A 22,798-nucleotide genomic window follows, 5' to 3' on the forward strand; every position below is an offset into this window, starting at 1 on the left:
GAGAAAAGTTAGATTTTAGATACATGGCATGTTAACTAATAAATTTTTTTTGCTAAATTAGGATAAACTGAAGTTTGCTTCCTCAATTATCAACCAAGGAGGAAGGATCCATTACTCTTGCTTCAGGACAAACTATCTGATAACCTCCAAAATCCTCCTTTTCTTAGTCTGTGTTACATAGACATTTCCTAATATTTAATAATTGGATATATAGATTTAAAGAGCTCTATGAGTTTATACTTTTAAACTTTCTCTTTATATTTATTTATATTTATATATTCGTATATATATTTCATTTATTTTGAAACAAATAAAATGCATATATGATATTGAATTATATATGCAGAGGCAAAGTGAGACCACAAATATAATGTGAACTTTTTCCTGTCTCCCTATGCATGAATTCCTTGAGGGTAGAGATGAATTTTTTTTTATTCCCTTTGTAATTACATAGTTTATAAAGATGACCACATAATAAAAGTTCTAACTTCGTGCTGAGAGTACTGGATTGAACCAACATAAGCCTTTCTATGTGTCTTCTCTTTGCTATTTAAAAAAAAATAAACAAAAAAACACTCCAAACATTAGAAGGCAAGTAGTTACCACATGGTGGTTGGAGCTAAAATAAGATGTATGTATTCTATTATGTTTTAAGGATATAAAGTTGATAAGGAAAGGATTAACTTTAGCTAAGTACAATGGTACCCCACTTATCCTTTGTTTCACTTTCTGCGGTGTCAGTTAAAGGCAGTTATCATGGTCCTGTCCTGTCCCCAAGCGGGTGCTCCTCCTTCTGATACGTGATCAGAAAGTCAATAGTAGCCTAACACAAGTCCTGCTTCACTCACCTCACTACACCTCCCCATGCAACATTTTATTATCTCACATCATCACAAGAAGACAGGAGAGTACAGAATAATAAGATATTTTGAAAGAGAGACGGAGACCACATTCACATATGTTTCATTATAGTATATTGTTATAATTGTTCTACTTTATTATTGTTGTTGTTAATCTCTTACTGTGCCTAATTTATAAATTCAACTTTATAGTAAGTATGTACGTATAGAAAAAAACATTGTGTACATAGAATTCACTACTGTCCACAGTTTCAGGAACCCAATGGGGTCTCGGGCATATTCCCTTGGAAAAGGAGGACTACCATACTTTATTATATGTTTGGGACTATACTTATCAAACTTAATTCTCACAGCCCTGTGCAGTGAGATTTGTTTTCCTTATTTTACCGATTGTGGGAACTGAGATTCAAAGAGATTTACTTTATTTCCCAGCACAATCTTAAAATAGGCGGGGATGGAAGGAGCTAGGAGGCTGAACCCAGGTCTGTCTGATTCTGAAGCTTGTTTTTCTCCTGTGTGCTTAATGCTGTATATGTAAATCTGTTACCTGCTTTCCTACCATGAAAAAGGCTACTGGAAAACTAAGAACTTTATCACGATGCTTTACTTCAGAATTCTATGCATTCTAATTGTGTATTTGGTCTCCTTCAGTGTTATTTTATTGTATATATCAATACTTTTTCTCATTGTGGTGTTCAATAAGAGTGTCAGTAAATCTAAGGTCATCAATGACTGGCATTCAGTTTACTTTTAAGTAAAATTAAATATGATACAGTTGCTTTACTTCCATATTTTCAAAAACTATTGCTGTTGTTTGAGGAGAATTCTAGAATTACTTTTCCTAAATTTACTGTTTATAAAAATATGACATAAGTATTGCTAATTTCAAGATAAAAGTATTTGAACCTTTAAAAAATCTATACATTCTCTTGAGGAAATACTTGAAGGTACTTGCCATCAATTATTTTGAAAAGATGTTGTCTAAATAGATAATTTTTGTGATAGATTTAGTATTTCAAAATCTAACAGAATTTCTAAATAACATACACTGACTGGATAAGGATTTGGTTCTCTTTTAAGATATTAAACAAATATGCAATCTTAAAGAATTGCATTTAAAGTCTTCTAAGAAAGCAGAGAATAATAAAAGCAACCTCCACAAGGTCACCTTACAGAAGGCATCTGTAAATTTGGTGTCTGGATTTAATTCTTGATCAGTCAATATGAGCTTATAACCATTCATAACCTCAGTTTCTTAATTTGTACAATGAGGATTGTAATAAATGTGTCAGAGTTATTTTGAGATTAAAGAAGACAATATGTATCATAGCGCTTGATAAACTATAGTCCTATACAAATAGAATGTCAATATCATTACAAGTGATTCAATTTTTAATATAACAGATGATTGTCAACAAATACAATGAAACTTCTGAAAGAACATAGGAAATGTTTTATATGACTTCTTAGAACTAAATTTTTATGTTCATATTGAACTTAACCAAAAAATAGACATATGATAACCAAAGCCATGTCATTTAGATACCATTCCTTAAAGGGTCCAAATAACCTGAGTCATATATTTAAGTACACACCAATTTTATTCTATTTATTTTATTTATTGTCTGTAAGGGGACAGTTACCTGGTGCAATGTTTTCTGGATTTGGGGGACTTCGTGGATCCGGGGTGTTGGGAGGAGTAAATGGGGCTTGTTGTGAGCCACCTTCCAAGTTGCTTCCATCCAGTTTCCCGTTCTGCATGGCAATGTTGTGCTGTATTTGATCAAAAGTAAACTCTGCTGAAAACTCAAAAATGTTGGACACACTAATAGGAGATACTGTATGTGCAAGACTCCCTTTGTATATTTAAAACTTAAATACAGTGACACTTTCTTGTTTCTTGGGGCTTCAATAATTTATATGTAGTTGGTTAAGTTATTGAATGAGAAATTTTACTGATCCTAACCTAGGATCCGTTATATGACAACACTTCAGTTAATAATAATTAATTGAGGGGTGCCTGGGTGGCTCAGTCGGTTAAGCATCTGGCTTCCACTTGGGTCATGATCTCTGAATTCATGGGTTTGAGCCTGGCCTCGGGCTCTGTGCTAACAACTTAGAACCTGGAGCCTGCTTCGGATTCTCTGTCTCCCTCTCTCTGCTCCTACCCTGCTCGCCCTCTGTCTCTCTCTCTCTCTCAAAAATAAATAAACATTAAAATAATTTTTTGAATAATTAATTGAGCCTCACTATGGCCAGATACTGTGTCTAAGGCTTGGTATCAATTATTTAATGTACTATTCACAAAGCCCATATAAGGTGAATCTATTCCATTTTTAGGTCTTTACAAATCTAATATTATAGAGCATACCGGCCAAAGATTTGGCTTAGTCACAGTTACATTACTATTTTGTTTATACTGAGATTTAATTATATTCTTTAATTTGTCTTGTTTAAAAATTTAATCTAAAATTTGAACTCTAGTTGTGTATAAAAAATATACTTGGAGCTGCATAGATTTATAAAAGGAAGAATCTGGGATTTCTAGGAAGTAAAATGCCTAAAAGAGATGTTCATCTTTTAAGTTTTAGGTGAATTTCTTTTACTATTATAATTTAGGATTTATTCTATGGCACTAATATAGCACCTTTAAAAACAGTTAATTTGCATTTTAACAGAGAAAAAGACATTGTAATAGGTGATGTTTTCAGAAGCAAGGCTAGGCATTATCTCTATAATAAAGCATTGTTGTAATTTGATACGAGAAATATGTGTGTTTTAAGAAGAAGCCAATCTAAGAAGTACCTAGTCATATTTTTTAACTTTAGAAAGAAAAATTTAGTGAAGAGCATAGCAAATAAAAGCCAATTTTGACTTTATGTGACAGAAGCAGAAAACATTTTTAAATGCTTTTTCACTTTTACATGTATTTCTAAGATGATGTGGTGAAAAATAATTTTACACTTTAGTAATTAAAAAAACTTTATCTTTGTTTTCAGGCTTTCCCCACCCACAGCCACTCTCCAGGTGCCTTTTACATTCACCTTACTCTCTGCAACACCGTGGATAAAGCTGCTGTGGAAATGAATAGGGCACATATTGGCAATGGGAAGCTGGCTTGTGGAAAGGAGCAAAGACATGAGAGATAATGTTTATTAGGTGAGCACAGAGTCTTGATTACTGAGCAGAAGAGTTGGCATTTTATTCCATAGGCAACAAGGAACAATTTCTAAAGACTAGAATAATGCTATACTCAGAAATGTCAGTATTTAGCTTTTTGAATGTAGCAATTATCTTAAGTGTTAGACATTTAAGTCTAGACTAGACTGGTATCTTTTCTCACTTCTGAACCTACATCACCTCTCAAAACTTTAATTATAAATAAAAAGCCAACTGAGATAAATATAGGAACATCATGAATTTAGAATTCTTTTTCTAAGTACCTGAAATTTGTCCATGAGATACATTTCACCTAAACTTGCAAACCATTCTACCTACGGTAATTTAAGAATCATAATACTGATGTTCTTTGAAGACTTCTTCCTGGGGATTATTGAACAGGAAAATCAACTGTGTCTAGCTAGTCATTAATTATCAGGCGACATCCAGTACCTCTAGTGTCATCGTTAAATATACAAAGAAAGCCTAATAATAGTTGAGTAGCAACTTACTTTAGTTATGATATAAGCCTTAAATTACAGAGTTCCATCCTGTGTGATTCCCTTCAGGAGAAGTTGAAAAGATAAATGAAAATCTGTTTCTTTTTATTTCAGTTAAGTTGACCCTAAACAAAGTAAAACTAGAGCAGTATCTTACGGGTCATAAACATAGAAGTTATAAACACATGGATAATATCTATTACATGATGTCTGTTGAAATATCAATAGAAATAAAAGGTCTTTTTTAAAAAACATGTTTCTATAATTTTTGCCAAATACATAGAAGTTATTTTTTGCACAAAATAAATATATGTTAGGAATCTCAGTATATTTAGTTTGGTCTTATTTCAGAATTATTTTTTATTGTACACTTCCCCTTTCCCCACTATTATTTAAGATTTCTAAGGATTTTAAAAAGTCCATAGTTACCAAAAACATATGTAGTCTTCACCATAAAATGGAGATTGTTTTCCTCAATATCATTTTATAATGATTTATAGAAGTTAATTTTAATTATCATGAATCATTCTTCTATTTTATTTTTCCTTAAGTGCTTGTTTTCTTCATCCATTTCAGTTTTTGCCTACTGGTGTAAGAATTTGATCAATTCATGAACTAGGGTTTCAAAATTGGCTTTGTAGCAAGGAGTCTATTTTCATTTCTTTTCAAGACAGCACATTTTCTGTTGTTATTTATGTCATAAGGTTTGTGTGGCTTAATTCTGACGGTTTCTTAGCCGTAGAGTAAGCTCAAAGCTGCCGTTAGCTTTTTCATTTTTAAAATGGTACTTAGAATTTGGACAAATGGCATTAAATTACCAGGGAGTTGGCTTATATTTTCATCTAATGATGTCCTAAAGATTATAATAAAATAAGACATTTATATAGAGTTAAATAATTATTTTGACAATATTTATTGCTTGAGGGAACCAGTAAAAGTAAAAGCTCATTCCAGAAAATGTAGTTAATAAATTAGGAAAATGTGATATAAATCATATAAAGATGATTCAAGAAGTAGATTATAAGTAATAGCTGTTTTCTTTCAATATTACTTTGTTTCTTCTTCACTACACAAAGGCTGTATTTATTTATCTATGAGTTCCCAGCATAGTATCTAGAACACAGTAGACATTCACTAAATATTTGCCAAAGTATAAATAAATGAATGGAAATAGACCTGAGCCTAATATTGTTTTTAAATTCCCATCATATTAACAAGGCTTGCTCCAAGTTGCAATCTAGTGCCTTGATTAAGCAAATATATCATTATATAATGTGGTTCACTCTCTCTTCCTCAATGATTTATTATGCAGGTCATTTTTAGAATTAAATACAGATCATTAAAGAAGGCACTTTAGAGAACATTTTAGTCCATTCTCTTATTTTCTAAATGAGAAAAGAGGTCCAGGAAAGCTAAAAAAACTTTTAAGTGGACTCAAAATTGCACAGCTTGTGGGACAGCGAGGACGGAACCCTGGTCTTCTGGTTTCCAGCCCAGTTTCCTTTAATTACACCATGATAAGTGTCAGTGCCAAGAATTCTAAAATTCTGAGAGCTGGATTTCAATCTTATTTATTATAGTGTTGCTTAAGACAAATTAATATACTTCCTTGAACATTACTTTCCTCATTTAGAAAAAAGAGAGAGTAGATTTCAACAGACTTTGGAGTGGGTTATGTAACTCAATGACATACTAGTTCATTGCATACGTTATTATTGTTTATTGCTCTAAGTTGCTTATTGGCATTTGATTGTTTATTTCAATATGCTTGTTACAGACTATTTTATTTATTTAATGTTCAACCTTTTAGGAATACTGAAAAACTATCAAGGCATATTCTTACCTTTTATGTATAATCAAAACATTTGGCCACAGGATGTTGTCAGTAATTTGAGATACTAGTGATGAAAGAATATATTGTGTTCATAAAGACATTTAAAAACTCATTGTGCCTTCCTCCAGAGTTGTAGTTAAGGCATGGACTTAGAGATGTAAGTATAAGTTATGAAAACTGGATTTATTCATTTATTCAGGTGCCTAGACTTGTAGATGACTTTTCAAAGAATTTCCTTAAGCCACCTCATTTTATACTACTCTTTAAAGCTGCTCCTCTGTTGTCATTAATGAAAGAATATGATTATATAATTAGACATCATCAGCTGTGATAGGGATTATTTTAGGCTCACACTGTATTAGCCACATTTTTGGATGTAGATACTGGACATAATTATAGGGTAACATAACATTATATTTATCCATGACTTCAAGTGAAAAATCATCCCTCACAAATGTAAACATTATAGTTCAGTAAGATTTGATGTCTAACCAAATTCATAGTTATAACTAGACTTAATCCATGGATGTTAAATGATGCTCATTAATGTGAAAAAGAAATTATTTTATTTAAGAAGTCCCCTCACATTTATTGTTAACCAGGGAAATAGAAATTTCAGGAATGAATAAAATTTTAGTGTTTGTGGGTGTGGATGTTAGTTCTGTAATGTATTTTAGTAATTACAATAAAAGATCTCAGTGAAACCAGTCTATTTGTTGTAAAGATGTGAGATGTCCATTCAAAACAACTTATTAGTGGGGGCAGCTGGCAAATGTTTGGGTTGAAATGCACAAGTAAACTTACAGACTTCCCATAGTTACAGGAAGAAACCTTTAGGAAATAAAACGTATTTATTGTAGTCTCCACTACTTCTTCAAATTTAGAACCAATGCTTTATTCCTTTTTGATTCTTCATGACTGGTATTTTATTTTTAAAGCCATTTTCCCAAAACTAGTTGTTTTCCTACTATGAACTTCTTCCTCTATAATCTCCCCATAGAATATATTGTGTTCATAAGGACATTTAAAATATATATAATATAATAAATATGTATATATATATACACATAATATAAATATATGAGTAATGTAATATTAATATAATACATAAAACATAATTTAAGTCATTAGTTTGTTCATTTGTTTATTAACTTTAAGCTGAGGGAAACTTTTGCCTGAAGAGTTTTGTCTACCTTGGTTTGTTAATAGGAATCAGACTTCCCTACACAATGTGGAATAAATGCTTTGAGTGAGAGGAGCTCAACTGTGTCTGTAGTCCTCAGGCACGTTTCAGTGCCAGGATGTACTCAGCCAATAAAATGCTTATACTTACTTTGTGGAGTGCTGTGTGCTTTGGAAGTGTTCCCATCCCAAGCATTTAACTAGCAGTGATAAGACCATGGAAACTTTTAGTTACACCAACCTCCACTCCCTCTCCCTCCTCTTAGTGAGCAGACCAGCTTTTCAGTGCCAAATTTACAGGTTTGCAGTGTCCCTACTGAACTAAAAAGATACTCATAACATATACAATGCTTCTTTTGTTTATTCACCTCAACTATTTATTATCATGAGAAAAAAAAGTCTAACAGCATCAATGGGAAAATATGTCAAATAAATATGTAGAACACTTGTTTGGGAATCTAGTGATACATATACACTTAGAAATGCTGCCCATTTATTTAGATACCACATGATCAGGTTATACCTACATTTATTTGTGCTTTAGATTCATACTGGAAATTTTCAAATGTGTATTTATCAGATCTTCTTTGTCGCATCTTAAATAGTCTGGCACCACGGTTACTGAGGTGGGATAATTCTTCCAACATGATGTCTCTGGGGATGCTGACTTTTTTGCCCAGGTGCATGCCATCTACATCTGTAAAACAACATTCATGTGTATGAAAACCCCAAGGTAAGCATTTGTAAGTGCTTTGCTAAATTCCATAATTTATTGCCTGCTATGTAGTGGCTTAAATAAAGACTCTTTATTCAAATTGCTTTAGGTTGAATCCTGGCTCCCTTATTTTCTAACTGTATGATTATAGATATGTTACTTATTTTTCTAAGCCTTGGTCTCCTCATCTGTAAAGGAGGGCTAATGGTAATAATACCCACTGAACAGGGTTGATAGGATTAAATAAAATGCTTCATATAAATCACTTAGCAATGGTAACTGGCACATAGAAAGAATGACTGAAAGTTAGCTAATAACACTGTTATTATTTAGTGTTTCCAAATTTAATGAATTTTCAAACAGCACTGCTTATAGTTGTTTTAATAAGTTTTATTTGGCACTCCACATTTTTATGTGTTGGTTTGAATTATCCGTATCACTAGAAGGCCTACCCTTCCACTCATGCCATCCATTTCCCCATCACTGTCAAAATACCATTCATTCTGCAGCCATCACCAAGGAGCCTAGTATAAAGCAGGCAGGTGGTGAGTATTGAGTGAAGAATCCTTCCCAACCCAGCTTAAGTGCTATTTATGTGAATTCCTTCACTAAAATCTGTATTCATAATTATTCATGCCTTTTCTGTATTCCTATCACACTGAATCACAATTACTTGATTCCATTTTACTGATTTAATAGTTTGTAATTTTTGTTTTGTTTTGTTTTAATCTTTGTGTCTTCCATGCCTTAAATATGGGCGATGTCCAGTAAATACCTGTTATTTTTTATTTCTAGTACTGGATTTTTTTAAAACTCAAAAGAGATCAAACTTTTCTCTCTACTTTCTCCTTTAATCAAGAATATATTTCTGTGTTCAGGCTCTGGGCTGATGGCTCAGAGCCTGGAGCCTGTTTCCGATTCTGTGTCTCCCTCTCTCTCTGCCCCTCCCCCGTTCATGCTCTGTCTCCCTCTGTCCCAAAAATAAAATAAACATTGAAAAAAAAAAAGAATATATTTCTGTGTCACGCACAGAACACTCTTGCCACTGTACACTGTTGGTAAATGCACAGGAAGAAAAACTGGGCCACTAGTAAAATAAATAATTATGCTGATTGATTGGGATGACATTCTTTGACAATGGGACAAATTAACCTTAGTAGTTGGGCTTTTGGTGGTATTTAAGGAAGAAACAACAGAATTACTTAAATTTTCTCCTTATTTTACTTTGGAAAAAAAATCAGCTTGTTTACATATTTTGATGTTACATGAAGAAGAGCTCCACTAATCATAAAACTAATAATATAAAGACTTCTGTTTCTGAGAAAGTGGATGTACTTTCCCTATACCTCTGCTAAATACAACTAAAAATCCTGAGCATTATGTATAAAACAAACATGAGATGACTCTGAAAGATGGGGAGAAGAAGGCAACTAGCTAGGACCTCACAACTCAAGGAACAACATGGTGGTGAATTCTCTGAGTTTTCTTTTAGCTACAAAATCCCAGACTTGAAGCTAAGATGCTAGCAAACCAGACAGACCAAGTGCAGACAAAAAAAAAAAAAAAAAAAAAAAAAAAAAAAAAGCCCTAATAAAAGACTGTTATTGGCAAAAAGACCAGGAAAGGAGCAGCCTAGAAAAAAGAAAACTTTTAGACGATAGCCATTCTACCTCAGCAAAATACCAAAGAAAAAACTTTGGTCCTACCCACATCAACAAAAGCTAAGTGGGGAGCCTAGAATTTTACCCTTCTGAGGCTGTAAAAAGGTGCCACAATACTCCCACTGGGGTGTTGTCAGAGAAGCCAGGGAAGAAACTGGGACTTTCATTACTATTGGCCAGTAACAACCTTCCCTCCCTGCAGTGTTAGTGGAGACCATGTGGGGATTTCAAATGACCACTCCCCCCTAGCAGTAACAAAGAGTTCTTCCCCTCAAGTTTCAATGGAGGACAAGCGGGAAACCTGTATTACTGCTTCCACCCGACAGTGATGAGGTGGCGCTCTCCTTTCCCGCTGAAGCAGTGTTAGACTAAGATAAGTGAAAAGAAGGCTTAAATAAGAACAAGGGTCTTAGAACATAAAATGAAATTTTCTAAGTTCAAATAAAAAAAATCTCTTATCATACCAAGAACCAGGAAGATCTCAAACCAAATGAAAAAAAGACAGATGCCAACATAAGATGACTGAGATGTTAAGATTACACAACAAAGATTTTAAAGCAGCCATGATTAAAATCCTTCAAAGAGCAATTACAAAGCTCTTAGAAACAAATGAAAAAATAGAAAGCTTCAGCAAAGAAATAAAAGTCATGGCAGCAAAATAAAAGATGTAAAGAACCAAATGGAAACTTCAGAACTGAAAATATAATAACCAAAGTAAAAGCTCAGTGGATGGAATCAGTAGCAGAATGGAGGGGAGAATGGAAAAAAAAATCTGTGAACTGGGAGGTAGAATAATGTAAATCACCCAATAAGAACAACAGAGGAAAAAAAAATAGACTAAAAAAGAAAACAAAGAAAGCCTTAGGTATTAATTGGGCTAGAACAGAAGATACAGCATTTGTATCATTGAAGTCCCAGGAGAGGAGAAGGAAGTAGGGCTGGAAAAGTACCCAAAGAAATAATGGTTAAAAATTCCCCAAATCAGGCAAGAGACATAAATCTACAGGTTCAAGAAGCTAAGAGAATCCTTTACAAGATAAATTTATAGAACTTCACAACATTATGTAATCTTCTAAAAACTAAAGCAGCCAGGAAAAATGACAACTTACCTTTAAGGAGGAAAAAAGGGAGAATGACAATGAATTTCTCACCAGAAACCATTAAAACCAAAAGGAAGTAGCACAAAGGTACTTAAAAAAAAAGTTGTCAACCCAGAATCTGATACCCAGTTAAAATATCCTTCAGAAATAAAGGAGAAATTGATACATCTTCAGAAGAGGGGAAACTAGGAGAATTTGTTTCCTGGAGTCCTATCCTAAACAATGGTTCAGGCAGCTATACCAAAATACAAGACTAGTGGTTTCTAAACAACAAAATTATTTCTCACAGTTCTAGAGGCTGGAAGTCTGGAGAAAGCCCCCTTCTGGGTTACACACTGATTATTTCTTGCTGTGTTCTCACATGGTGGAAGGGACAAAGTAGCTCTCTTGTACTTCTTTTATAAGGGCATTAATCTCATTCATGAGGACCCCACTGCATAACCTAATCACCATCATGTAATACCATCACAGGGGCATTAGGATTTCAGTATATGAATTTGTGGGGGACCCAAACATTCAGACCATTGCAAGAAGCTAAGGGAAGTTCTTTAAACAGAAGGGAAACAATAAAAGATGGAGCAAAGAATACAGTAAGCAACATAAGAATAAGAATGCAATAAGCTTCCCTTCTCCTCTTGAGTCTTCCAAATTATGCTTGATATTAGAAGCAAAAACTATAAAAGTCTCTGATATAACTATAAATGTATGTATAAGAAAAAGTTAAGACAATTATATTATAAACAGAGGAGGATAAAGGGACATGAAAGTAAGTAAAGTTTTCATACTTGAAGTGATAAAGTAACAACATCAGTAGACTTTGAAAAGTTAGGCATATGTAATGCAATTCTTTAAAAAAAATTTTTTTTTCAACGTTTATTTATTTTTGGGACAGAGAGAGACAGAGCATGAACGGGGGAGGGGCAGAGAGAGAGGGAGACACAGAATCAGAAGCAGGCTCCAGGCTCTGAGCCATCAGCCCAGAGCCTGACGCGGGGTTCGAATTCCCGGACCGCGAGATCGTAACCTGGCTGAAGTCGGACGCTTAACCGACTGCGCCACCCAGGCGCCCCGTAATGTAATTCTTAGTGCAACTACTAAAAAAGCTATTACAGATAGACTTGAAATCACAAAGATAAATAGAAATGGAAATGCTAAAAAATGTTTAAGTATTCCATATAAAAATAGGAAAAACAAAGCAGAAATGAAAAACAGAGGCAACAAAAAATAAAATGATAGAGTTAAGCTCTAACACATCAATAATCACATCAAATATAAATGCTCTAAATATACCAAAGGACAAGACTAGTAGATTGAATTAAAAAATATGACCAGACTATATGATGTCTACAATAAACTCACTTCAAATAAGTGAGTTGAAACTACAGGTAAATTGAAAGTAACAGGGTAGAAAAATATATATCAAGATCAAATATTAATCAATGGAAATCAGGAGTGGTCATATTAATATCAAATAAACTGAACTTCAGAGCAAAGACAATTACCAGAGACAGAGAAGGCATTATATAATGATTAAAGTATCAATCCACCAAGATGACCTAGAAATTCTAAATGTGTATGCACCAAACAGCAGCAACAACAACAAAAAGAACTAAAGAAGTGAAAGGAGAAATAGACAAATCCATAATTATAGTTGGAGACTTCAACATCCCTCTCTTAACAGGATGGAGCAACAGACAGAAAATCAGCAAGGATATAAAATAACTCAATAATACCATTAACCAGGAAGGTCTAACTGACATTTTTTACTGAACGACATTTTTTACTGAACGACAGAATGCATGTTCTTTTCAAGTGCCCATGGAACATATACCAAGGTAGACCATATCCTGGGCCATTAAACAAACCTCAACAAATTTAAAAGAGTAAAATTATACAGAGCATGATCTCTGATTACAATGGAATCACACCAGAAATCTGTTACAGAAAGATAATAGGAAAATTTCCAAACATTTGTAAAGTAAACAACATACTTTTATTTTTTTTAAAAATTTTTTTTCAACTTTTTTTTTTATTTATTTTTGGGACAGAGAGAGACAGAGTATGAACGGGGGAGGGTCAGAGAGAGAGGGAGACACAGAATCGGAAACAGGCTCCAGGCTCCGAGCCATCAGCCCAGAGCCCGAGGCGGGGCTCGAACTCACGGGCCGTGAGATCGTGACCTGGCTGAAGTCGGACGCTTAACTGACTGCGCCACCCAGGCGCCCCATAAACAACATACTTTTAAATAATCTATGTGTCAAAGGGGAAGTCTCAAGGGAAATAAAAAAATTCGCAGACCTGAATGAAAATAAAAATAGAGTATGGCAAAATTTATGGGACACAGATAATGCAGTGCAGAGAGGGACATTTATAGTACTAAATGCATACATTAAAAAAAGTCTCAAATGAATAACCTAAACTTCCACCTCAAAAACCTAGAAAAAGAAGAGCAAAATAAACCCAAAGCAAGCAGAAAGAAACAAATCATAAAGATAACAGCAGAAATTAAAAACCTGTTAAGCATGGAGTTGGCTTTTGAAAGATCAATAAAATTGACAAATCTCTAGCTAGACTGACACAGACAAAAAAAATAAAAGACACAAACTACCAATGTTAGGAACAAAACAAGGGATATCACTACAGACACCTCAGATAGCAAATGGATATTAAGAGAACACTACGAAAAACTTTATACATAAATTCACATAAATTTGAAAACTTAAAAAAATTCACCAATTTCTGAAAAGCACAAAGTATCCCATCTCACTCAATATGAAGTAGATAATCTCATTAATCCTACAACTATAAGGCAGCCAAATTTATAATTTTAAAATCTCCAAAAAAAAGATATCTTCAGAACTAGATAATTTCACTGGAGAATTCTACCAAACATTTAAAGAATTAACACCCTATGCTACATAATCTCTATCTGGAAATAGAAGATGAGAGAACAGTTCCCAATTCATTATGAAGCTAATATTACCTCCATACCAAAACCAAACAAAGACAACACATAAAAAAGAAAGCTAAAGACCAATTTTCCTCATGCATATAGAAGCAAAAATCCTTAACAAAATATTAGTAATTAGAATTAATATATAAAAAGAATTCTATGCTATGAATAAGTGTGATTTATTTCATGGATACTGGCTGGTTCAATATTCAAAAATCAATGCATTCCATCATATTAACATGCTAAAGAAGAAAAATCACACGACCATAACTTTGGGATCTAGGGCTCGGCAAAACACTGTTAAACTTGATGACACAGGCACAATTAATTAAAGGAAAATTTGATAAATTGGACTTCATCAAAGTTAAAAATTTGTACTCTGAGAAAGACTGTTATGAGGATGAAAAGACAAGCTACAGAGTGGGATACAGTATTTGCAAAACACCTACTTGACAACAAGCTAGAATATATAAAGAACTCTCAAAACTCGCCAGTAAAATGCAAACAATCCAATTAGAACATGGGCAAAAGACATGAAGAGACATATCACCAAAGAGGATGTACACATAGCAAATAAGCATACAAAAAGATGTGCAACTTCATTAGCCAATGCAAATTAAGGAAATGCAAATTAAGACCACAATGATATGTCACTACCAGAATGACTGAAAGGAAAAATAGTGACAGTTCCTAATTCTGGGGAGGGTATGGAAAAACTGGATCATTCATATATTCTTATTGGAAATGTAGAATGGTATAGCCACTCTAGGAAGTAATTTAGTAATATCTGTTGAAAAATGAACATAGAACTAACAGTAATAATGGGCATTTATCCCAGTGAAATGAAAGCTCATGTTCACACAAAAACCTATGTACAAATGTTCATAGTAGCCAAATTCTTAATTAAAAACAAAACGGAAACAATCCAGATGCACCTCAATGGGTAAATGGTTAAAAACACTGCAGTCCATTCATACCATGGTACTCAGCAATAAAAAGAAACAAACTATTGAAACATACATAACTGTAGAAAATTATAGTAAGTGAAAAAAGCCAATCTTCAAAGGTTACATACTGTATATACACATATGGTGTCTATATAATTTATCTAGTATTCTTGAAATGAAACAATAGAGAGAAATAAGGAGTAGATTAGTGATTGGTCAGTCTCTTAACTGTATTAATGACAATATTCTGGTTGTGACAGTGTATTATAGCTTTGCAAGACGTTACCTTGGGAGAAATTGAGAAAAGGTACATGATGGGAGAACTTTGTATATTTGCATATGAACTACAATTTTCTCAAGAAAAAAAAAGAAAAAAAAAGAAAGAAAGCTACCAAGCTATGAAAAGACACGAATAATCCTTAAGTAAAAATTGCCGTAAACTCTGTAAAGGCTACACACTGTCTGATTCCAACTATATGACATTCTGGAAAGGGCAGAACTTCAGAAGACAGGAAGAACAGAGCAAAGTAAATGATGGTGTTTTATAACAGTTTCCTAGGATTTGTTTGCCAGCCCTGCTGAGTTCTACAGGGAATATTCACCTTCATTTATTTACAAGTGTTCGGAATCTTTGTTACTGTGTGCTTGGAACATGGAAAGAGAAGCTGGGTTAATTTTCAGTGTATTTTTCAGTATACATATACATATATATGCATATTATATACTGAATATATACATTCACTCATATATATTCAATATATTCTAGAGGGAGTGACAGGGTGGGCTGTTTCAACTTTTTGTTTCTATAATCAAAACAGCAATTCCCTTTAGATCACAAAAGACACAAGAAACAGTATTGCTTATACTAACATAGTGCAATCACTATGGGAGGGGGGAATCGCCTTTAAATGCTTCTCAAAACAATTTAATTAGCAATGAGAGAGACAGAGAGAGAATGAAATAATAACACAAAAAATTGAAATCCACAGATTTTTTTCCATTGACCTTTTCCAGAAATACATATTCCACATAATATAATTATATATTCCAAATAATGTTTTTAAACAAATTTCGGTTTTTCTGAAAAACTTTCAATGGGACATTTTCAGGAAATGAAAAATGCCCCAAGGCAGGCAGCCACTAGAAAATGCAGAGATGACAATCTTCATAGTAATGGAATCTTTCTCCTTACAATTAAGACCACAAGGCTTTTCCATAAAGAAACCAAAAGAGAAATGCAACTTTTTTCTTCCTCCTCATTTCTGTTACTGATTTGTGTCATTACAAACAGTTAAATAAAAATAGAGGTGTTAGGATAAAGGACTGACATATTATTATTACCTTCTGTACCTTCTAAAATTTCAATCTACGGCATAAGTCTAATTTTGTGACTCCAGATGCAAATTTGAGAAAATGTTTTTTAACTTGTTTCCCTTTTCCTAATGGCCCCTAATATTAGCTGATATCACCAACCTTTCTGAAATAGCCACATGATATAATTAGATTCCATCCTGCTGGCCTCTGTATTTGATGGTAGTCTTCTAGGGTGGGTTTGACAGGAGTTGATCTGCTTTGTGATTGATTCGGAGACAAGTATGTGACCTGACTCGGGCCAATGAGAGTGAATATCAGGACTTGTCTCTGTAAATATGCCAAGGATGCTTTCTGTATCCTGCTGCATGAAAACATGGAAGTATATCATCCAGGAAACTTTTGGCAGGTACATGGTAGAGTATTGAGCCATGCTTGGGATGAAGCTCATCCCAAGGAAATCAAAACAAAGACAGAGAAACAGGAGAATCCTTGGTGGCATACTTGAGTTGCTAGATGAAGAAGCTCTACCAGATCACCTCTGAAATTTTCAGATATGTGAGCCATAAATTACCTTTATTGTTTAAGCTAGTTGGCTTCTGACTAAGAACCTGCTGGTGTAGTTATTCTCTCTAGATTTTCATCTCACTGATGTAGTACCAAAAAGTATATTAGGATTGGGGTCATAAGGATGAATGAATAAGGCCAGCCAGAGAGCCCAGAAGTGGGGGCCTCAAAGAGGAAAGAGAGCAGAGAGCAGAGCTATAACAAAAATGGATATACCCTGGCCACAGACTCATCTGGTTTCTAAGAAACATTCACTCCTTTTTAGCAAAGCACTAGAACCATCATTCAAGCTGCTACAAGGAATAGATGCTCAGTAAGAGCCACGAGGAACTTTCAGGGTCAGGGTGTACAAAGAAATAACCAGCTGATACAGTCTGTTATTACTAGCAAATTTATACCATGAGAGAGGGGAGGAAAGAGACAAAAAGGAAAAAGGAGGAGAGAAGGCACACAAAATAATAGCCCAACCTCTTATTCTTTATGCTCCATTACACTTCCTCTAAGTCTACATTTTCTCCCTTTGAGAACCCATCTGTGACTTTGAGTGACCATCTGACAATATTAAGGATCTCTGGAGCCAGAAGTACTAGGTGATAAGTCAGTGCTACAGCAAGCTCGTATGTGGCTCAGAAGAATCAAATGATAAACTTTCAAGAATTCTGTGGGGGGCGCCTGGGTGGCGCAGTCGGTTAAGCGTCCGACTTCAGCCAGGTCACGATCTCGCGGTCCGGGAGTTCGAGCCCCGCGTCAGGCTCTGGGCTGCTGGCTCGGAGCCTGGAGCCTGTTTCCGATTCTGTGTCTCCCTCTCTCTCTGCCCCTCCCCCGTTCATGCTCTGTCTCTCGCTGTCCCCAAAATAAATAAACGTTGAAAAAAAAAATTAAAAAAAAAAAAAAAAGAATTCTGTGAGCCAGTAGTTAACTTCAACGAACACAACCATATTAAATTTATATAAATAGTATTTAGATAAAGTATATTTAAAACAAAGCAATAAATACTCAAAAAGTATTACTTTCTACTACTTTTTGCCTTTGTCTTTTACTGATTTTTGCTATTATCTGTGCTCCTGATGTTATTTATATCTATTTGTATGTGAATAGTGGAAATACTATATAATGTATTACTGCACATCTTTTTCTAATTCTGCATTCAGTGTCTTCTTGATGGTAGCTTGAAATTGGCCATGGTGGGAATATTTATACCATAGAAATTGGCAAACTCTACAAACCAAGGCATTCTACCCCCTAAAGAACCAGTTTTAAATATTTACTAACAAAGACCTAGATAAAGGTATATGTTAAGTCAACACATTCTGCATAAAGAAACAAACAATGAAAGGCATATCTAAATTCTCCAAGGTTTTCTTCCCTTCCCTTCCAATAGCTAACTTTATTAGGTAAATGGAGCAGGAGTTCCAGACCATCTGTGAGTTGGGGAATCTAATATATGAACACTTTCATTACTGAAACTTTCAGAGTGAAGAATACTGTCAACTGAGCACATAGAATTCAAGTTCAGCTGTTCTCTGCCCTTTATCGCAAACCCGTCTGCAGGGTCTTAACAGTGTGTTTAATCTGGATGCCTGATAAATGATATAACTTGTTCAGGATACATATCTTTGCCCTGATGGATTAGAAGGTTGTCTTTGTGGCATTAGATCATCTATTGAAAATAATATTACTAGGCATACTTTCCTATTGATGTCATTTATAATCATCCAGAATCTTCCCTTTATTCTTTAAAGATTTTATAGGATTTGAAATATAGTATTTTGCTACTATTTCAATTATATATGAATAGTTGATTATTTAATTATAATTTGATATAGATACATAACTGGAGGGTGTCCACCATAATCAAATTAATTTCCACAAAAATCATACAAGTTTTAATATGCTAGAAATATTAAATAATTGTTACTAATATTCTTCCTCAATAGTGTTCTCAAATGTAAAATATTTTGTGGTTAAATTAAGATCCAAAATCTTACATTAAAAAGTTCAAATATTTTGGGGCACCTGGGTGGTTCAGTCAGTTATGCATCTGACTCTTGATTTCAGCTCTGGTCATGATCTCACTGTTCCTGGGATTGAGCCCCAAATTGAGCTCTGTGCTGACAGTGCAGAGCCTGCTAGGGATTCTCTCACTCTCTTCTTCTCTCTTTGCCCCTCCCCTACTTGTGGGTGCACAAGCTCTCTCTCTCTCTCCCAAAATAAACATTTTTTATAAGTTCAAATATTTGGTTTTTGAGTATACTCTCCTACTTTTCATACTGAGGAGCTCCATTACTGTGAGTATTAGAAACCAAATGGAAAATTGCATTTTATTGAGAAAATATGTAATCTTCGAAAACATGAACAGTTCCTTTTTCAAACCTTCTGTCAGTGCATAGTCTTATGAACAAAACTGGACTTCAGTTCCTCCAAAGGGAAATATTCTTTTTTTTCCACATTTATTTCATAGGTTGACATTCTGAAACTTCATCAACAATGATTGATTGTGCACAGGTAGTTCTACATATTTAAGATGAAATTTTGATCATACCAAAAGCTACATATTTAGTTAGACCCATGAATCTAGTTCATAGTCTATAAAGATACCACTTACACATAATTGTAGTAAGACAAAAGATCTTTTAAAAATCTACTTCCCCACGATTCCCTGGCAGTTGCCATTCTGGTGGAATAGACAAAAAGAGTGAAGGGAAGTTAATGGAAATTGACTTGCTTTAGGGTGGTCCTATTGATTTACTAAGAAGTCTTAGGCCATATATTTTCTCTGCACTTGTACAGGTCTCTTCTGACTGCTTATAGATGGCCTGTTTTAATTGAATATAGTCCATAAAATATACTTTATTTTAAAATGTAACAACCATATATACATATTACATGAAAGATAATAGTCTAGACTGTGATTTTGAATAATGCCGGAAAAGTTTACAATTGATAATGTCAGTAATAATTTTATTTACATTAAAAAGTTGATTTTTAAAACCTCTGAGATTCTTTACTTTCCTATTTTATATCTCTTTGCCTTGATTTGAGTTCTAAGACTATTTTGTAAAGTTTTCAAAAACTTTCCATTAAAATATTATTGTTTAATAATTATAAATTTATAAACATTTAAGAAATGAGATTACCAATGTATTGAATTCTACAATTTGAATTATGCAACCATTTAGGACTGTTTATCAGATGTACTTGTAGAGCATTTTAGAATGAAAAAGACAAGAAGGAAATTCAGATGATAGTATACATATAGTGTGGCTGGATTTATTCACTGTGATTTCAACTTGGGTATTAGCTAAAATTTAGCCTAGCTCTCTGCAGCCACTTCTCTGAAGGGTCTTATTAGAAAATTAAGAACCTATGGCATGCTCAGAAAATCTATGAATTTACAAGATGTTACTGCACACCACTTTTCAAAATAAAACATGCTTTTTTCTTGGAGTTTTGGAATGCTAATGTCAAAATTGAAACCAAAGAAAACTAATAAACTTGTACACTGAAGCATTAGGTTAAAATCTTTTTCTCCCGCATACTTTTTGTATTTTGTCTCTGGTATTTAAGGCCTTCTTGGTGTCCTTATTTTGACACTGATGACTTGGTTAATTACAGTTTAAGATAGGCTGATACAGGAAAAGCAAAAAGAATCTTCACAGTCTTCCATCTGAATTTATAGATTTTATACTCTGTACTTTTCAAAGTGCCCTTACAATTTATGTCAATATTATCATCGTCTTTGTTATTGGTGGAGAAACTCAAACACACTGATGTTTGACTTTGGCACAAAGTTCAGTAAATTAGAATCATGGAATTTTAGAATTAGATGTATTGGTTGGGGCGTCTGGATGGCTCAGTTGGTTGAGTGTCCGACTCTTGATTTCAGCTCAGGTCATGATCTCAGAGTTGTGGGATCAAGCCCCACATCAGGCTCTGTGCTGACAGACCCTGCTTGGGATTATCTCTCTCCCTTTGTCTCTGCGCCCCCCCCCCCCCACTCTCTCTCACTCTCTCTCTCTCAAAATAAATGAATAAAAGTTAAAAGAAAAGAATTAAATGTATCAGCAAATCCAACCTCCTCATGCTCAGATGAGCAATCCGATGGCTAGTCTGGAACCCAGGGCTCCTGGTACCCTATCAACAACAGCACTCCCTTTAGAACCTGGGCTTCCTGTTTTCAGACCACAAAGCTAAACTCTTTTCCTGAAGTCACCAAAACAGTCTGCTCAGTCCTCTTTTGTGTGCCGGGAAAAGCTATTCACCAATCATGAGGGGAAAAATAAAGAACATAAACAGAAAACATACCAAAAAAGCCTTCACAGCACCCCAGTGAAAAAACTGTAGGGTGACTGAAGCAGCCTTCTGAGGCACTGCGGTCTTCCCTGTTTCTGAAGTTCTTCTGAACTGTCTGTTATATCTGTGTGTAAGACCAGGGCACAGCATATGCACAGTTCTGCTTATGGCTATTTTAATTACAATTCTTTCCCCACGCCTCCTCCCACTTCTGGTCAGATGCCAGTTATTCTAGAGAGCCTCCCCTTCTTTTATTCTTATTCCCCCTCCTCTTTTCTCTGTCAATTTATTACTCCCTTATTACTCACAACTCATTTTATGCTTCCCTATCTCTCTTTCTCCTCTCCAGTAGTCAAGTCTCAAATGAGTTTCTGAGTGAGAGAAAAACATGATTTATACTGAAGAATATTGACCAATTAGGGATAAACAGCACAGGGCTGGTGTCCGTGAAACTTTTATAAGCCAAGTTTTCTTTCCCCCACAACTAATTCATGCACAGATAACGGCAAAATATTTTTGCATTTTTGTCTGTCTTTTAGAATAGCACTTGTTAGATGGCAGCAACATGGCTCTTCATACTCCTGTAAGAAGCACAGAAGTTTTGTATCACAGCAGTAACACAAGACTACTACCACTGTCAACTCTACTCCTTCTAACATTGATGATGATGGTCATGATATAATGATAAGGATGGTCAATGTGAAAGTACACAGCCTTAGTGTCAGGGAATACTCTCTATTAATTATTTGTTGGGAGTGTGGTAGATTTGCTGCTCGTGCATAATTTGACACCACAAATGTAATGGATTTATACTGAGTAAAAATTTAGGGCATAATCAGTAGAGGCTGGAAGCTATCTACATTTTTACTTCTTCTATCCAGTTCTATGTATTTTAGTCTACAGGGATAGGATTGCTCATCAATTCTTTGAGGTTGATTCTTCTTCAGATGAAATGAGTACTTTGATATAAAACTCTCCTTATTTGATTCTTGCATTTTTCTACTGTTTTAATCTCAAAGGCTCACTAGCTATAGTCTCTCCCAGACAACAAGAACTGGAGTGAACTTCCAGTTCATGTTAAAAGACAACACATTTAGTCATCTCATTGCCACATTTCATTCTCTTCCAGGCTAAATGTTTTTGAAAAGTGATGTAAAAAAATAAAGAAGTTATAACACACAACAGAAAAAAGTCCTGATGCACAAGGGGAAAAGGAGGTGGGAGAAGGACTTGAAAATATCCTTCTCTGTTCAGTTCTATAAAGGAAAATGCAATCCAAGTTTGATTTACTTAGTCTTATTATTAAGATTAAAACAGTTGAATGTTCTATCTTAAAGTATCCAGATTTTTACTGCTGTGATATATTTGAAAATTTGGAGGATTATTCCCAAGAAGGCTTCTCCACAGTCTATGTCGCATCTCTGCATCCAGGATATTTTCCTAGCTCCAGATCTCTAGACGCTGTATCATATACAAATAGTAAAGTTCCACATAAGATATCAGAGGAAATAAGAGAGGAAATAAAATAGGGAAATTATTTAAGCTATTTCTTAACGTACTACAGCTATTTTATCTGAGATGAGTTAGGAAAGTCTGTGATCATCCTGTGTTATCTGGATACTTGACCTCCAAACAAAGGCAGAGCATGTGACTCCACTTAAGGGGGCTGGAAATCTACCCGTGACTTGGGAGGAGGCTTCCACAGACTTTTCATGG

The 22,798-nt window shown here is 34.4% G+C and overlaps 1 protein-coding gene across 1 annotated transcript in view; it reads right to left on the minus strand.

Annotated features, from left to right (window-relative positions):
- MYOZ2 (myozenin 2) overlaps positions 1 to 22,798 on the minus strand; it is a 42,478-nt gene that overhangs the window by 17,291 nt on the left and 2,389 nt on the right. Inside the window, exons 3-4 of the mRNA XM_043569559.1 lie at positions 8,063 to 8,232; positions 2,504 to 2,633 (exon numbers count right to left, since the gene is read on the minus strand). Coding sequence (XP_043425494.1) covers positions 2,504 to 2,633; positions 8,063 to 8,232 — 300 coding nt within the window. The remainder of the gene's footprint in view (positions 1 to 2,503; positions 2,634 to 8,062; positions 8,233 to 22,798) is intronic.

Source organism: Prionailurus bengalensis, chromosome B1 (assembly GCF_016509475.1).
Source record: "Prionailurus bengalensis isolate Pbe53 chromosome B1, Fcat_Pben_1.1_paternal_pri, whole genome shotgun sequence".
Classification (NCBI taxonomy): domain Eukaryota; kingdom Metazoa; phylum Chordata; class Mammalia; order Carnivora; family Felidae; genus Prionailurus; species Prionailurus bengalensis.